A 17,517-nucleotide genomic window follows, 5' to 3' on the forward strand; every position below is an offset into this window, starting at 1 on the left:
CGCGATATGCTTCACTCTGGGAGGAGGAAGATGAAGTAAAAAAAAAAAAAAAAGAACAAAACAAACAAAAAAACAGAGTGTTGAGTTAAATAACCATACCTCTTAATTTTGTACAACAGACCTACCCTACATAAATACCCTTTATGAAAGGAGTATCTAGTAAAATAATGAGCTCATTCAGAAATATGCTTCCGGGGCTGGAAGCGTACGATGCAAGACTACAATGAAAGGTTTTACAAACTGATATAAGGGAGCTGTTACATAAACACATCTGTACGTTAAACCAAAACAGATTTCACAAAACAATGCTGCACTCTCTAAAGAGAAGTTGCTTTAAAACAGTTTTTATACTGAAGCGGTATTAAACCATTTCCATTTAGCATTTCAGATTTTTTTTCAGTGTAATTCTGCTTTGGGAACTAGCCTTTAATTACTGTCACTGTAAAGTTGGAATTCTCTTTGAAATAGTTACTATAATCCGGTGAATTTCTTGATTCACCCTTGCACTGATGGTAACTCACTTCACATTCTCTTAATTTAGCTTGTCTCCCGTTAACTTACTTTACTGTGAGACTTCAAGGTTATTTTCCCCAATGTATAAAAATCAATGTATATCATTCTTTGCAAAACAAGCCAACTGCGGGAGAAAAATCTATGTTTTCCTATAGGAAGGACTAGAATTCGGGAGTCAACTCCTTTTTTATCTCCTGTTGCTGCTTATTCCCCAAGTTTCCTCCAAGCGTCACCTCCTTTTTCACTTTGGCCTTTCACATGGCCTGGTTTATGAACTGACACTTTGGGGAACAGCCCATGTCTCCGTGCAGGAGAAGCAGAAAACCTGCTGGCAACTCTGTGTGGCTCAGAGGCGAAACAAGTGGAAGTCAAAGAATCTAAAGTAAGAGGCAGGCAACAGACACTGAGTGGAACTTCTGAGTGTTTTCTACACTCAGAATAAGGACAAGATGCAACTCCTTCCTGCTTCCTACAGACCTTTCATACTCCCTCTTTATAAAAATTATAGACGAATGATCATTTGCAAACTGAACAGTGAAAGCCTCAAAACTGCCTTCTTTAGAGTGAAGCACTAATAAAACTCATGTGAAATCCTTCAAGTACAGAAACAAGCTCAGAGCATCAGAGAGAACAGTGGGGGTGCAAATGGCAAAACAGATCAAAAAGGTTCACAGCACTCCAGAACATTACAGCTGTAATAGAAACATTTAAAAGGAAAACTCAAGTGACAAAGATACAAGCATATTCACCATAGCTCAGACAACTCCTCCAGGTCCTGCCTGGCCAAACATTAGTCTTGCCTTTCCAACAGCCCTTCCTGGACTCAGCGTGTGTACAATCTCGGCACCAAGTCTCGCATTCAGCCTACGAGCTAATCCAAGGAAGAAACAACTCGAGTAAATTCCTCCTCCTTAGCTTGTTGCTAGTAAATATGCTCTTTTGCTCAAAACCACCCTCCGTAAGAGACAAGTGACTGGCTCAACACGGGCGACGAAGGGGCTTTATTTCCTCCATTCGTTTCCAAGATCTTTCAACAGTTGGAGTAGCAATTCCAGCAGACTAACCACCCAAATATCAGCCATAGGCAAGGACTGACAGGCAAGTTTAGCCCACCAGGGTCACATTTGTATTCAGGAAAGGCTTTGTGTGCTACAAAATACTCTGAGGCTTGAACGAGTCAAGATGAAGAAATTCCTCCTGCAAAAAGACCAGTCTGTCTGAGGCCAAATCATGTTTTCACCCTCTTTCAAAGTATTAGAGGAACAGGGTGAGCTTAGATGGTTATCTTTCCAACCTGCCAACATTTTGTATTTGGTAGGCTAGGACATGTCACATCCACTTGATATGAGCTTAAGACAATCTTAAGGGTCAAATATCCAAGATACAGACCTTGAGCTACAGGCAAGATGCAAGCTTCAGGAAAAAATCTTGGGGAGGAGGTTGATAAATTCTGAGCGCACACAAATAGCAACAGAGGCATCTGGAACCACACAGACTAATGTTTTAACACCGATCCTACCCTGAGCAAGCAATTTTGACATCACTTCTACAACGGAGGATCTCACCTACTACGTAAAACTTATTCCCAAATTATGCGTATGTACACATCACAACTAAACCACTATTACTTGCTGTTTAATCCCATTTTAATGTCTGTACCTCCCTTTCATCTCTGTTCTGGAGTAAATTGATTCAAGCCTCCACAGTAAAGTATTGTACGTTATTCTATTACGGTTCTGCTTGCTTGATCAGTTTTTAAAGTATATCAAATAAACACATACAAAACGCACTGTAAAAAATTCCTTGACCTTATAAAAATAACAGCTGAAATGTATTTTTAAACGTAGCAGTAATGTTTAATAAATAGCCTTGATATAAAACATGAAAAAGCCCAAAATTTGTATTCACTACATAAATCCCTAGTCTCAGCACTTTTTTAAAAAGTACTTTTTTTTTTATTAACTACAAAAGTAAACACAATAAATGTTAGCTGAAAAAAGTGAGAACAATGTATTGATTCTCCTCTGCGTGAAAACAAAAATTAGTGAAAGAACGTGTGATTTGAACTTGGGGGAAAACTATATATATTATATTTTGGTTTATAGGAAGCTCGCTTATAGCGACTTCTATCCTTAAATAAAAAAGTTAAAGGCCTTATACAGGACTTTATTACAAACATGAATGAATGCAATTTACAGGAGCAACAAGCCTAAACCACTCCAACACTGCAAAAACCTTTGTTTCCATGCCATTATTTTACTGGGGAAAAAAGAAACAATCTCACATTTTAATCTGTTTAAGGCATTATTTCATTTACCCCTTTACATTTTCTTTTAATTAATTAGAATGCCAGTGTAAACATGTCTACTATTTTTAATTCCGATTAGTTTCTTTTTATGCATATCAGTTCAGATTACATGTCCAATTTTTGCCAAAACTCCCAGACATGCTGGAAGTCACACAGTTACAAACTACACCAGTATTGTTTATTGTCTGGATTTCTTACACATTTAACAGGCACAGGAGCACTTATTTTTTCTTCGATACGTTCTTAAAAGATTGACTAAATCTAAAAAGCAATGTTCATCTGTTTTTTCTATTAAAAGTGAATACTGACTTCAGAAATTGTAATAATTAAGCCCACATCTAACCTGGGTAAATCAGTAATAAATAAACAAATTAGCAATTATTTTAAACAATTTCAATGTAGGTAAGGTTTTATTGGTTTTTAAAACACATTAGCTGCTCAGAACCAATCTTCCCCAAAGAATTGTGACATTTTAAAACACAGCTAATTTTTCTAGTCCAAACATTACTCCTAGACTAGTGCAGTGCTACCTCCTGCAATTCCAGTGACAAAATGGATTCTCCCTTTTGCAATAAGTAAGACCCTATTAGATTTCAGCAGTTTTTCTTTTCCTGTATCGTGGCTGGAACAAAACCTTTTTGATTTTCCCAAGGAATGAAATGGGCAGTTGAAGATGGCAACAAATATCTTTGGGACACTCACAAACTAGAGGACATGGCAACAAGTTATAATTTCTTTTTCCTCAGTCTTTTCAATTTGAATGTAAGTTCATAAAAACAGGAAGCAAGAAACTCAAACATTGAAAAGAAACATCAATAATCAGGCATAGATTGAGATTTCCTTGATTAAGATGCAAAGCAGCTCTAAATCTTGTTTTGAAACTTCAGGGGCACAAACAATGATGAGATCCTACACAGCCTTGTGACTCAGACATGGCTAAGTAGAAAAGCATGCCTTTGACACAGCATATAAGGTTAAACATCATTTATCGCATACGGAACGACCAGAGAGACTACGGGTTCAAAGGAACACTTGCTTCTAAACAACCTACTCAATTTTGTCCCCACTGAAAAAACTGTCCAAAGCAATTAGTTGAGCATCAAGACTGAATTTGACCTTAGGCTAAAGCTATTGGAAACACTTGTATATAATTTTCAGTCCTACTTAGCCCTAACACATATATCCTTGAACAAATACGCTAAAATTTATCAGTAAGCTTATATTTTACATACAAAAAGTCTGTAGCAAAAAGTACTCTTCAGAATACACTGTATTTATACTAAACACAAGCTAATATAGTATGCCTGCTTTACAAAAACTGTGAGAAATCTTGGAATTAAGACAAATATTGCCCAGACATTTGCATTTGTTCTGCTAGATGAAGGCAAAAGGAACCCCCAAAAGTTGAGCAAAGTGGTTTGGGTTTTTTTTAATACAACACTATTTTGGGGTGCTTTTTTATTTTTAAGAAGGTTATTTTTTACATTTGTGTAGCTACAGCATCAAAACTAGGAAAAATAAAATGATCACTGGGATAAACTCTCCGAAAATATTTAAAAAGATGAATTCTTATATTCAGTGAACCCATACAATGTCACTGACAATTGGTCCAGTTTAATTTAGAGTCACATCTCTTTTCCTGTATAGTTATCTGTTACTGGTCTTTGTTAGAGGCACAAACACCAAACGCAGGCCTGCACCCTGCCAGATGAGGGCATATGACAGATACAGACAGTGATATGCAGGATACAAATGTCTCCAAGGTCCTTTTGTCTGACTTGATAAGGTAGGACATGTTATGCCATGTGCACTCTAGTAGTTTAAAAAAATACATAAAGCGTAAAAAGCACCATCTTCCCAGATTATTGGCACATTTTTCCCCTCAGAAAATGCAATCAGCAATAAGTATCAATAATCTTAGTATAAGCAAGACTCATCTATAGACAGATAAAATATCTACACACTGATCAGTACTACCATGGAAGGCAACTGACAACTTGATGTCTGAAAAACTGTTCTCACCTACAGTGTTTTCAGATATGGATAACTACTGACAAACATCTCACCTTCCCAAAACCCACCAAAAAAAACCCCACATAACAAAAAACTTGTTTGTTTGTATTCCCAGTGATCGGGGAGGGAGGGAGAAGCAAAAGAAGGAGGGTTGGGGTTTGAGTTGTTTCATTGACCCTTACTCACCGGGAGATTCTCCTGACAAATCCAGGGCTTGGGCTGAATCTAAGGAAGAAACCACACTGACAGCATTTGTAGGAATGCCCATAGCAGCTGTAGAAGAGGAAATGGTGGATTTCTTCGGTGGTACAACAACACTCCTAGGTGAAGACAAACAGGTAGTAAGTAATGCTGTAGGAAGGCTCACACAGCATGATCCTTGTTTACACACCGAGCACATACACTCTGATGCCCTGCAGAAGTACCGTTCCTCCCGTTTTCTTTTTCCATCATCTTTTGACAATCTGCCTCACCTAAAGGACACTTCATCCTTGTTTAGTTTTTATGGTGCACTTTAACATCTCATCCACTTCCACAAAAATCCCTGACAAACAAGCACACAGTGAAAAGATAAGCAGGATAAATGACCTGCAAGCAGGTTTTACTTTTCACCTGCGTTTCACCAAGATTTGGTTTTAAACTTCAGGCAACTATTTACAAACGACAGCACAGTACTCAAAATGAAAACATTAAGGTAAATTATCAGGACTGAAGCTTGTGTACGATGACTACTACTGGTATACTAATGCAGAACAGAAGACTAATTGAAGAATGTACTACAGCTACAAACATCCTAACACATATCCACATGCACACACATTTTAAAAATTATTGCTAAGGCATGAATTTGAGTATATCCTGTCAATTAAGTTTTACTTAGATAACAAACCAAAACATTCTTTGGGAGTTGAAGAGAGAATCTCCATCTTGTATACAAGTTAAATATCAGGCCTTATTGTCAGCATTAAAGATTACACAAGAGGAAAAGATGCCAAGTGATGAGTTAGGCACGGAGATTTATCTCACATGTTACTAAGGCATCTATTTATGCTATACCAGTTTCAATTAAATTGTAGTACTTTATTCCAAATACCTAAAAGGCCTTGTTAAGCATACGTTAAAGGCATTTTTTAATTGCAAGTTAGCTCCATAAACATGCAAAAACCCAGCTAATGAGGTAAAGAGTACGGCTGATATATAATGCACTCCCACAGCAGCGCTTACTTTTAATTACCTGGTGTTAACCGTAAGCTGAAAATCTTCAACATTCAATTTATTTAATCACATCTTTTGTTGACAGTACTATAACTACACACTGCAAGTATTCCCTTAATAGCTTTTAAAATATTCATTTTCTAAATAAAGTAACTTAGAAACTTGACCCAAATTCAGGTGTGGTAATAACAACCAGAGAAGTTCTGTCAAGTATTTCTAAAATAGTTCTCGCTAGAATAGGAAAAAAGGACTGCATTTGACTCCCTTCTTCAGCGCAACGGATGTCACAGAACCTAGACCACATGACTGATTAAATCAACCCTCCCTAATAGTAGGAGTAGGCAGGCCCCATACTTGGAGGCAGTACATCTCATATCATTATAAGGGTGACTGCTAATGTTAACTATACACTAAAAAAATAGAAGCCACAACACCTGAGCCCCAAATCAAGATACTGTGCCTAAACCATGAATTTTGCTCATACATTCTTGTCAGTTTCCCTATGAACAATGCACTAAAAAAAAATTTCATATATTTAGACCGTCTCCTAAATTATAGCCACATTACCAATTCATTTTGCATCGCCCAGGTACAGAGAGACCTCTCACTCAAGATTCGGTGACATACATTGTCTGGAAACTGTTACTACTATTCTATAACACACACTCAAATTCCTGGAAGGGGCTGGGAAAGTTTACCGAGTATAAGATGCACCCACACGCAGTAAACTTTCGGACATTTCCCCAACATTCATATTCCAGCACTGAAGCCCAGGTGTCTTCCTCCACAGATTTTGAATTCTTTTACTGTAGAGCTATCCAATTCAAGAAATACTGATCGATAATATTAAACCCAAATCATAGAGACTTATTACAAACACAGGTCTGTTCATGTGGACTCCGAGACCTCAGTGCACAAGCTGGAAATATTTCTTTGCACACCCTCTAAATTACAGAAACAACTACTCATTTGCTGCTGATACACACACTGTTATATTGGATGCAAGGTGATACGGGAGAATATTTAGTGACAAATTTCGGTGCACATGCAGATGGTAATTATGCACATATACGTAGTGTCTGTTCAAAGCGTAGCGTTCATGTAATTAATTTTAAATTGGAAAACATCAAATTGCCTTGAGGGTAAAAACAAATCTTCTAGAGCTAGTAGTTTTGTGTTTCCAGGGCTTAAAGTCAATCAGAATTCTCTCAAAACATCAAATTAGAACAGCTGTGCCCTCTGAATGCCTATGAAGACTACTGATCCTACTCTGACTCTACTAAGAGCCCCAGGAGCTACAAAACAGGTGGTATTTTAAGTCGTAAAGGGCAAGCCAGACCCACACCTTAAAAAGTTTCATACATAAATGGCTGATCTTCGACTAATTTTATATATTAGAACCGCTCCCTTTCAGATGAAAATACAGAAATAATCATGCTGGAAGGATCAAGAAGGAATTTTAGAACAGGAATAATTTTTAGCACTACTACAGGGAGCTCCTCACAGGGCAAGTAACAGTTCTGGAACTGCATGGGAGCAGGGAAGCCTGTGTGCAGATGGAGCTGTCACCTTAACGCTGCTCATCTGCAGTGACAATGAGTGGAGACAAAAGAAATCCCAGCTACAACACTCTTCCATTTTCCAGTGCTGTTTCTGACACAACACTATCTATTATCGATCCTTCCTGCAAACTTCTATTGACCTTCAGTGTGCTTAAGCGTCCCTGCACCGGGGGAGTAGTTCCACAAGTTGCCAGACTCTCTATAGCTACTGAAGGAGAGATGCAGAGGAATTAGTTTGGGTTTTTTTCCCTGGGCTGCGACAGACAGCAGTAAATGACCACAAATAGTCCCTTTTGTCTTCTAAGATCTTTTCTGTACCTTCTCACCTTCAAACCCGTACAACCTTAGGAATACAAATACAGTTGCTACTCTCATCTTCAGTGAAGTATATTAAAAAGGAATTATATTCTAATACTTCCATTGTAATTTTCAGTATCAATGGCATTCACTTTTTCACTTTAAGATACCACTCTCTGATTACTAGCATCAGGAACACAACACTAGTACACAGCTGCAAAGTAGAGCCGTTAGCAGGCTTTTTTTTTTTTCTTAATTACCCAACATCATTCCTTTTGCTTTGATTCAAGGAAGAAATATGAGTAACTACAGGTTTCAGATATTGAAATACAGCAGAACATGTGCTGCCTTATAAACAGTACACACAGGTGTGCATGTGTGTTCCAGACACAGCCACCACATCTTCGAGCAAGAGACACTGACTCTCAAAGTTTTCTGAAAAGCTCAGGTTGCTTATAATATCCCACTGAAAAAAAAAAAGTTTTAGCTTTTAGGTAAAAAATTTTTTTTTAAATGAAAAATCTACTTCATAAATTCTACAATAATTCCTATATTTAAAGGTCATGTTAGATCTTGGTCCCCTCTGTTACAAGCTTGCTTAAGGATTCACTGTTCATGATGCACCACAGCCAAAGACTTCTGCTGTGCTACACAATTATTCTGCAAGATAAAAAGCAACAGTAGAGAGGCTGGAAAAATTGCTCCTTCACATTAAAAAACCCTGAACTTTGGAAGAAAACAGTGGCTTTGAACAACTCACCATAAAGCTGTTTTCTACAGAACCATCTGGGTTGGAAAAGCCCTTGAAGCTCCTCCAGCCCAACCATGACCCTCCCCCTGACCGTTCCCAACTCCCCCAGATCCCTCAGCGCTGGCTCAGCCCGACTCTTCAACCCCTCCAGGGATCCCGGGGACTCCCCCCTGCCCTGGGCAGCCCATTCCAACGCCCAACAGCCCCTTCTGCACAGAAATCCTTCCTCAGAGCCAGCCTGACCCTGCCCTGGGCAGCTTGAGGCCATTCCCTCGGGGCCTGGCGCTGGGGCCTTGGCTCCAGAGACTCATCCCCCCTCTCTGCCCCCTCCTGGCAGGGAGTTGCAGAGGGCCAGGAGGTCTCCCCTCAGCCTCCTCTTCTCCAGACTGAACCCCCCCAGTTCCCCCAGCCGCTCCCCAGCAGACCTGTGCTCCAGACCCTGCCCCAGCTCCGTTGCCCTTCTCTGGCCACGCTCGAGTCATTCAATGGCCTTTTTGGGGTGAGGGGCCCAAACCTGAACCCCCTCACCGAGGGGCGGCCTCCCCAGTGCCGAGCCCAGGGCTCAGATCCCTTCCCTGTCCCTGCTGGCCACGCCAGTGCTGACACAAGCCAGGATGCCGTTGCCCTCCTTGGCCCCCTGGGCACACTCTGGCTCATTCTCAACCCCCCCAGCCCCTCTCTGACCGGCAGCTCTCCAGCCACTCCTCCCCAGGCCTGTAGCCCTGCTGGGGGTTGTTGTGGCCCAAGGGCAGCCCCCGGCATTTGCCCTCAGTGAAACTCCCCCAGTTGGGCTCAGCCCATGGCTCCAGCCTGGCCAGGTCTCTCTGCAGCCTCCCTGCCCTCGAGAGATCAACACTCCCACCCAACTGGGTGTCATCTGCAAACTGACTGATGGTAAAACTCAGACTAGTTCTGAGCAGAACTTATTTTGGATAGTGATCTTCAACAGTCAGCTGAAATGGTTCCGATTTTTCCAGCCAAAATAAAATACAGACTACTTCTGGTGAGGAAAGAAGGTCCCTTCTGCTGACAGCTGTGTCACTCTGAAGCACACAGCCCAAAGTATCGCTGGACATTGTCCCAAAATGTGATGTAAAGAAACCCCAAACCCTGACTGTACTTTCTCTCTGTCGTCTGGTCAGTTGCCACGACCTTCTGACTCAAAAAAAATCCCTAAAACAGTTCAAGAACAACAAACAAAACATCAAAGTGTCTTAACTAGTTACTTTACAGGTATGTCTTGCTGCATTATTTGTAATGTAGTGTTTATTACTAGGTATGTCTGCCCTTTCAACCCAGTGACCTACAGTTGCAGGAATGTTTTAGGAGCTCCCATTTCTAGGCCTTCTTCAAGGTATGAAAGTTCAGTCACGTATGGCTTCATATTTACCACATACTGGAAAGATATGTGAGGTATAAACATAGGTCTTGTTTGTTTATTTACATTCCAAAATTCCTACATTTTTCCTTGTTTGTGTAGTAATATGATATTTCCTCTGATCATTAAGAGGAAACGCAACTGTGTTCAAACAAACATTTGCCATTAACCATCAATGTACCTTTGTGTTCTTCTTTCAAAAGATTATTTAAATGGTCACGTAAGTAAAATAAATGCATGAGAGCGGAAAAACCAAGATTACAAATTGTAGTAAATAAACTATGTGGAAAAGATGGAGTGTTTAGCACATTACTAAATCAGGTAAAATTATCAGAAGTGTCTTAATGTGCTTTCAACTTCTCTCAAGTAATAGGACACTTGCTTTTAAAGAGTACACAGATAAGACAGTCCTTTTTTGCAGCTAAACTGATAAACATTTCTTAAAAAGTTAAATATTGCTACACAGATGAATAAAATATTCCTCAATAAGCGGCCCTATAGTATATTTCCTTCAGATCTAGAAAAATAATGTTTTAAAAAACATCTGTAACCGTGCATTAATTTCACCGGAATCACAACATACATTAAGCAACCTCACACATGGGTAGAGATGTGTCACGTGGAAGAAAACCATCAATGCATTTTACTCCTTAACATTCACATTATCACACCGTTTCTTTGAACTCTACTTTTGGGTTACGTTTGTATATTATAACATCCATTTTCATAATATTCAGACACAGAGGAAATAAACTAGAAAAGCTGCACAAAAATATTCTTAAGGTGTGTTTCAAGCAGACCTCAAGCACTACAGTAAACGTGATAGTTTAGCTGCTTCGTTTACATGACTGTATTAGATATTTGCTTTTTTAAATTTAAAATCAACTCTTTAAGGTTTAAAGTAGGAATTTACAGCACATGAACTGATAAACGCAGGTCAGGCATTGTGAGAACTAGCCACCATAAATACATCTTAGCCATAAGGTCAGTGTGTTATTAGTCCCAATTATGCTGAAGTGTAAGAAGCCTTCGTGTTGCAGACAATTACTCACTGCTGAATGAGCACAGACCACTGAGCTGAACACTGACTTCCATCACAGACAAAGGCTTACACAATAATGATCTATTCTGCCAAATTCTGTAAGGATTTACTTATTGAAAGCTGTCTTGGTTTCAGATCACCGATTCTTCTGTTTCAATACAAAGATACAAATTACCTATAAATATCTCCTAGAGTTTGAGTACATTTTCCTAAATGTTTCTTTCTTTTTTTTTTTTTTTTAAGTTGGCAAGCCTGCAATTAATTTTAAATATATTTCAAGTTACAAATTTTTCTTGGGCACGAGTCAAATATTCCTAATACAACACAGGCCAGACCAAACTGATGACCTCACTATAATTTAAAAATACTTACATGAGCTCTAATTCCTCTTGACATACAGGAATTTATACAGATTTAATTCTTAGCGTTCCATTTTTTAGCACTGAACAGCAACACAGGTGACAGTCTGTCTGTTTCCCTATGGGATAATGGTTTTAATTCAAAACCAAAAGAAGTTAAGTCTTGTTCCAGGCTACCAGAACGGTGCCCACTGCAGGGCTCCTATGCAATGAGCAAAAGAGCAATAAAGAGGATCAGAGACTTATTTTTGCCTCTACTTTGTGAGTCGGGAAAGCAGCTTGTCACATCAGTGTCATTCTATGGGCTCTGCTGTCTGGAGATAATACCCATTCTCTTATGTCCCCCTTGAAATACCCAAGGAGAAAGAAAGAATAAGAGACTCTTAAAACCACGAGAGATCGGGGTGGGCGGAGGGGTGGTAAGCGGGGAAGAGAAGAGAGGATGGGAAGAATACAATCAATTTTGTAAGAGAACTTTAAAATCAGCTTGGCAGGGAGAAGACTTCAAATGGTTTTCCTCTTCAGCCCCTGCAGAATGCAAATTGTTGGTGTGCCAAAAGAGCTGAGCTGCTCACCACAGCATATGTGCCTTGATCTACAGATCCCCCATTCTCATATTCTGTCTCTACCTGTACCTGGCAGACTTAATCTTGTCTACAAGTTTATTCTTTTCGAGGCCCAAATCAGTGAAGTCTAAAATCTACTCGTTTCATTTAAAAAAAAAAAAAAAAAGAAAAAAAAAGACTTTGATTAAATTTAACTCAAATACCACAACCAACCATTACAAAGGTACAGGCACGCCACTGACTGACAAATGTGTAAACATAGGCTGAGCCTAAGCAGCTTATAGATGATGTTCCAAAAAGATAAATAAGCTTATTAACATATCTGGTCTGTAAGTTACAGCACAGCTGCAGCTTTAAGCCGTATGGTACAAGACCATGATTTAAGAGCCTCCATTCCTCTGAACCCTCAGCATCAGCTTTCCTGTAAATACATGATTATTGAATTGTTTCCACAAAGAACAGCAGAAGCCAGGAGAGACCAAGGTTTTATTTTAAATTGCACAGTAAAAATGGCAAGTGATAGGTTACGGGTTTTATTAAACTAACGGAAGAGAAACGTCATCTTCTTTTTTATTCTAAGCTCTGGTGATACTTATTTCTGTTTTACTGAAATTTGCTTGCATTAGCACCCTCCCCCCCCCGGCCCTCTTTTTCTACAAGATTACTACTAAGTAAGAAAACTGCTGGTTTAAGACACACTGAAACTGGAACATTATTTCATGTCCCTACGGATCTTGGGAAAAAGCCAGCGTAAGTCTTGAACTTTATCATGATAAACCCCTGGCACCCACTAATCACAAGATTGTATCTTCACATAAGATAAGGGGAAGATTTTTGGCATGGGAATGAACACATACACCTAGGTGTTTGCAAAGGCTTGCAACCTGGCAGCCTTTCAGTAAGGTTTCACTCACATAGCTGTTACTGTATACTCTCCAGCTATGGCTGGGAAGTTGATAATCCTTAAGATATGAGGAGCGTTTTGATTTCTGACACAACATTCCTGAGATAAATGCAGGATCAGAGAGATGCTTTGAAATTCCCAGAGATACCTCGCTGGTAAACTACTACATGGGAACAACTTTTAACAAAGTGTCTTTAAAAAGAAAAAAAAAAGTTAACACACAGAACTTGTTTGCCATCAAACAATATATTAAACGCAAACCAGACACAGAAAAGGAGAGCATCCCAAAGCCTGTTCTTCCAAACTTGCCCAATGTACCTTAGTATTTTTGTCTACCCCAGAGAAGTGCTACTATTTCCAATTCTATTACAGTTCCTTGCAAGTAGGTTTTTCTTTCCCGTGTACAATTCCTTCCCCCTGTTGTCACTAGGTGTCATTTCAGAGCATAATCTTGTATTTTAAGCAGTCATGCTAAATAAAGATACAGGCACCTAAAAGTAGTCATGAAACTTCCCTGTCTATATAATTTTAAATATAAATGTTTCATATACAGAGTTATTGTCTTTTTGATTAATCATGTTTCATATACACAGTTATTCTATTTGATTAAATTATTAGCTAGTTAGCAAAATGCCTTATCACAGATCAACGTGTTTACCACAGATGCAAGACTGGGCATGTCACTACCAGATGAGAATTGACTAGAGAAAACTTCTACCTTATCAGACACACTTTTGTCTACTTGACATACCCACAAAAGCAAGGAAATGAAAAATTAAACCACCTAGAAACACAGAGCCATTGACACACCAAGGTCATGCACAACTTCTGAAGGACAAAATATTTTATACTAGTTGATGACTTTTTCCTCACATATTTAGCCCCACCCACCAAACACAAAGTCACAGGAAATCACTGTGGAGCAGTCCAGGTAGCCACACACAGCCCTACAAAACCCCCTGCCCTCCGCCCCTCCATCCACAAGCACAGTGCTGTCTACTGCTTCAGTCCACACACCCCTTCCACGCCTCCATAGGTTCCTTCACCAGACTGCCTTCCTTTCAGTCCCCATACAGTAATTCTGTCGCAAGGTGAAGTGGGAGAACGTTAAGTGTGGTGGTTACAAACGGCTGGCACTCCGGAGTGGGAAAAGGAAACACAAAGTCCATCTGGGACAGCGTGACACTGGAAAAGTACAAGGGCAAACCAGCAAGTAGATCAACTTTTCTGTAACTTGCTTTACAAAACACTGCAACTTTAGGTGTTTTTCCATTATTTGAGTGACTTTGTAACTATATAGGAAAAAGAACACAGAACTGCATGTGACTGAAGGGCTGTGGCCAATGCCCAGTATCTCATTAATGTACATATCATCAAATTAAATTGCAGTTTCCTCTGATAAGGTTGTGTAGGCGTGATCTACCTATGTCAGGTATCAGGCCTGCGAGTACTCAATTACGTCCTGACTAGTTAACCTGCTTTGCACCAATCCAAATTACATCTGCACAGACAGCACAAAGCTTCCTTTTAAAAAAACAATTCCTAAATGCAACACGCAGTTCCTATCCGATCTCCAGACAAATGTTATTTTGTGTTTCCAAGTTTTACCACTCGGCAACGAACAATAAGAATTTCCTGAGGAAAAACATTAGTCACAGACTAAAACGTTGTGCTCTTCCACATCAACTGCCCGCTTGCTATAAAAAGCAATGAGAGGTCTCAATGGGGACTTGGGCAGCAGTAGTTCTAATTCATTGTCCCTCTTGTCCCGATTTTCCCCCTCTGTCTCCATCTTCCTACTGCTCCCAAAACAAGTCCGCTTGTTTAGCATCACAAGCACAACACACATTTACTTTGAGACAAGAGCAAGGGGGCCAAATGCTAGCATACACCATCTGCGTCTAATCTAGCCAGACAACCACCACCGTCTCTGCCCCCACTAGTGACATGGCAGTCTGAGTTGAGAAGACGTCATGACAGCTGAATCCGTACCCCTGGCAGAGCTGCACCCCTGTCTTGGGTCAGCTAAGACGCCTAGTTTGAGCAAGGCAGCCACAGACTGCAAAGACATCAGAACCAGAGGAAGCTCAGGAATAAGCAGCAGATCAGCTACTGGTAGGAATCCCAGAACCATCTGGGTTGGAAAAGCCCTTGCAGCTCCTCCAGCCCCGCCGTGACCCTCCCCCTGACCGTTCCCAACTCCCCCAGATCCCTCAGCGCTGGCTCAGCCCGACTCTTCAACCCCTCCAGGGATCCCGGGGACTCCCCCCTGCCCTGGGCAGCCCATTCCAACGCCCAACAGCCCCTTCTGCACAGAAATCCTTCCTCAGAGCCAGCCTGACCCTGCCCCGGGCAGCTTGAGGCCATTCCCATCAGGGATATATCTGCCAAATGAAGCCTGAAAGATCTCACGTAGACCTTTAGCACCAGAAGGCAGAACACAGATGCATTTTTGTAAATTAACATGGGAGCATTCTGCAGGCAGAAGGACACTTCGATGATTACTCCTTTGTTTTCAACCCATTTCTAACTCTTATTAAACCAGTACTCTTTTGCAAGCCCACAGTAACAGAAACTAGATACAACTTTGTGATCAATACACACACAGGCTAAGCCACACATTGTTACTCTGTGTTATTTAATGTCCATTTTATCTCCTGAGCCCTTTAAAACTGGCTAAATATGCACAGGACAGCAGCACTCATCTGCAAGTGCTTAAGTTAGGAAGAGGAGCATGGGAAAGACAAAAGAACAGCTTACACCCTTAATCTTTTGTTTTCCTCTTGCAGTCACTTCTAGGCAATTTATTGGCACTCTTACCATACTGCTTATGAGCTGTAACACGTACGGAGACAAGAGTTAACTCTTATGAATTCGTGCTGGCTTCAAGACCTTCAAGTATAACCCAATCACCAGTCATTTTTCATTTCCACAGTCTTCCGTGGCATAACACAGCATCCCAAGAACTGCAGAGCACACCTTCACGATGAACCTACGTGATGCTGGTGGACTTGGTACTTAAAGGTTCTACTTGTAAATCAAAGCAGCTTGATAATATTTATCAGGTACTAGGTGACACCATACATGAGAGCTGGCGGACTGAAGTGTGATTTTTTTTTCTGTTCCTTACAGATATCTCAAGCAAAATGAAGTAGCCCAAATATTTCAGAAGTTAAATTACCTGTCAAAGGAATGGAACTGTACAGGCTGGTCAGCAGCTCCATCACCAAGAACTCCAAGGAAGGTTGGTGGCAGAAGAGCAGCATCCACTGCAGCCCCATCAGCTGGTGTGCTTACTAAGCTTCTCAGGATGTCCTTTACATTGACATTTTTTGCAGCTGGCACAGAAGCTGCAGGCTTATTATCCTCAGTTCCTGTCTCACTTCTGCCCTCCTGAGACTTATTTACTTCTAACGAGAGCGTGCACAGTACTTCACTGATTGCATCTGGACCTGCACTAACATTCAGAAGTCCTGCTTCAGCAATGCCACTGGAACTGTTTGTCTGCCCTGAAGCTGGTTCCTCCCCAAGACCAGAATCCCTTCTTTGTACAGACACTGCACTTCCTGAATCTTCAGTGGAGGCTGAAGCACCGAGAGCAGCAGATGGGTTTTCCACATCTGTTCATATCAAAAACAAAAAACACGTTTTAAGTTCATCATTAACAGAACTGCATTCACCACATTGCTCCTAAAGAAGTAACACCAATAGGTGCGAAGTGAAATAACACAGCTATAAGTATCTCCTCTCGCCTACTTAGAGATTTAATATTCTCTGTAAGTATTTAATAGGACACTTAGAAGAGACAAATTTCCTTCAGATTTCTGAGAAGCATGAAAAGTTATAACATCTGAAAATTGAGACAAGTAAACAGAAGATACTGACTCAACAGTCAAAGAATGAAAATTAATTGACCTAAAGAAAAATAGGAGAAAGTAGTGTTGTACTGGAAAGAAAAGCTGCCAGTCTATGCTTATGCATACTTAACCTTATACAAAAATGTAATGTTTCTTCAGCAAGCCTTCACAAACACTTAGCTACTTCAGTGAGATTAACCATCTCTACACAGTAAAATCAGCCTATAGATTAGGCCCCTCTCAGATCAGAAAAAGATGCACACACTGAGGCAAATTGTTGTTTATTTAACAACATCTTTCTGTACAATTTCTACACGTATTTCTATACAATTTCACGTGGACTTCTACAGAATTTTAAGATGAATAAGCCACATTATTTTGTTTGGCCAAATAATTAACCATTCACCTGTAGCAGGAGTTTCATTATTTCCATTCTCCGATTCCTTGAACGACTGGCTATGGTTTGGTGGTCGTCTTTCATTCTGGGGTTCCAGTATATCTCTGTATTTCGAAACCATGAGCACAGAAATAAAATATACAACAGCCAAAGCCAAAAACTGAGCCTGCTTACTATCCTCCTGTAAAAAAAGGACACACACACACAGATTTTTCCAATACAATTTCAGCAGCATGTTTATTTTTCTGTAAAGTATGCCCAGCGCTACCATAAACAGACCGAGAATAAGCTGATATGTCAACAGTGGAAGAACAATATTCTCTAGCCACAGTTTGTCTCACCTATAAAGCTAGGG

At 40.2% G+C, this 17,517-nt stretch overlaps 1 protein-coding gene across 1 annotated transcript in view; it reads right to left on the reverse strand.

Annotated features, from left to right (window-relative positions):
* Positions 1 to 17,517, reverse strand: part of LRBA (LPS responsive beige-like anchor protein) — a 414,576-nt gene that overhangs the window by 308,550 nt on the left and 88,509 nt on the right. Inside the window, exons 28-30 of the mRNA XM_074905922.1 lie at positions 17,172 to 17,343; positions 16,090 to 16,528; positions 5,021 to 5,154 (exon numbers count right to left, since the gene is read on the reverse strand). Coding sequence (XP_074762023.1) covers positions 5,021 to 5,154; positions 16,090 to 16,528; positions 17,172 to 17,343 — 745 coding nt within the window. The remainder of the gene's footprint in view (positions 1 to 5,020; positions 5,155 to 16,089; positions 16,529 to 17,171; positions 17,344 to 17,517) is intronic.

The sequence above is a fragment of the Athene noctua genome, chromosome 4 (genome assembly GCF_965140245.1).
Source record: "Athene noctua chromosome 4, bAthNoc1.hap1.1, whole genome shotgun sequence".
Classification (NCBI taxonomy): domain Eukaryota; kingdom Metazoa; phylum Chordata; class Aves; order Strigiformes; family Strigidae; genus Athene; species Athene noctua.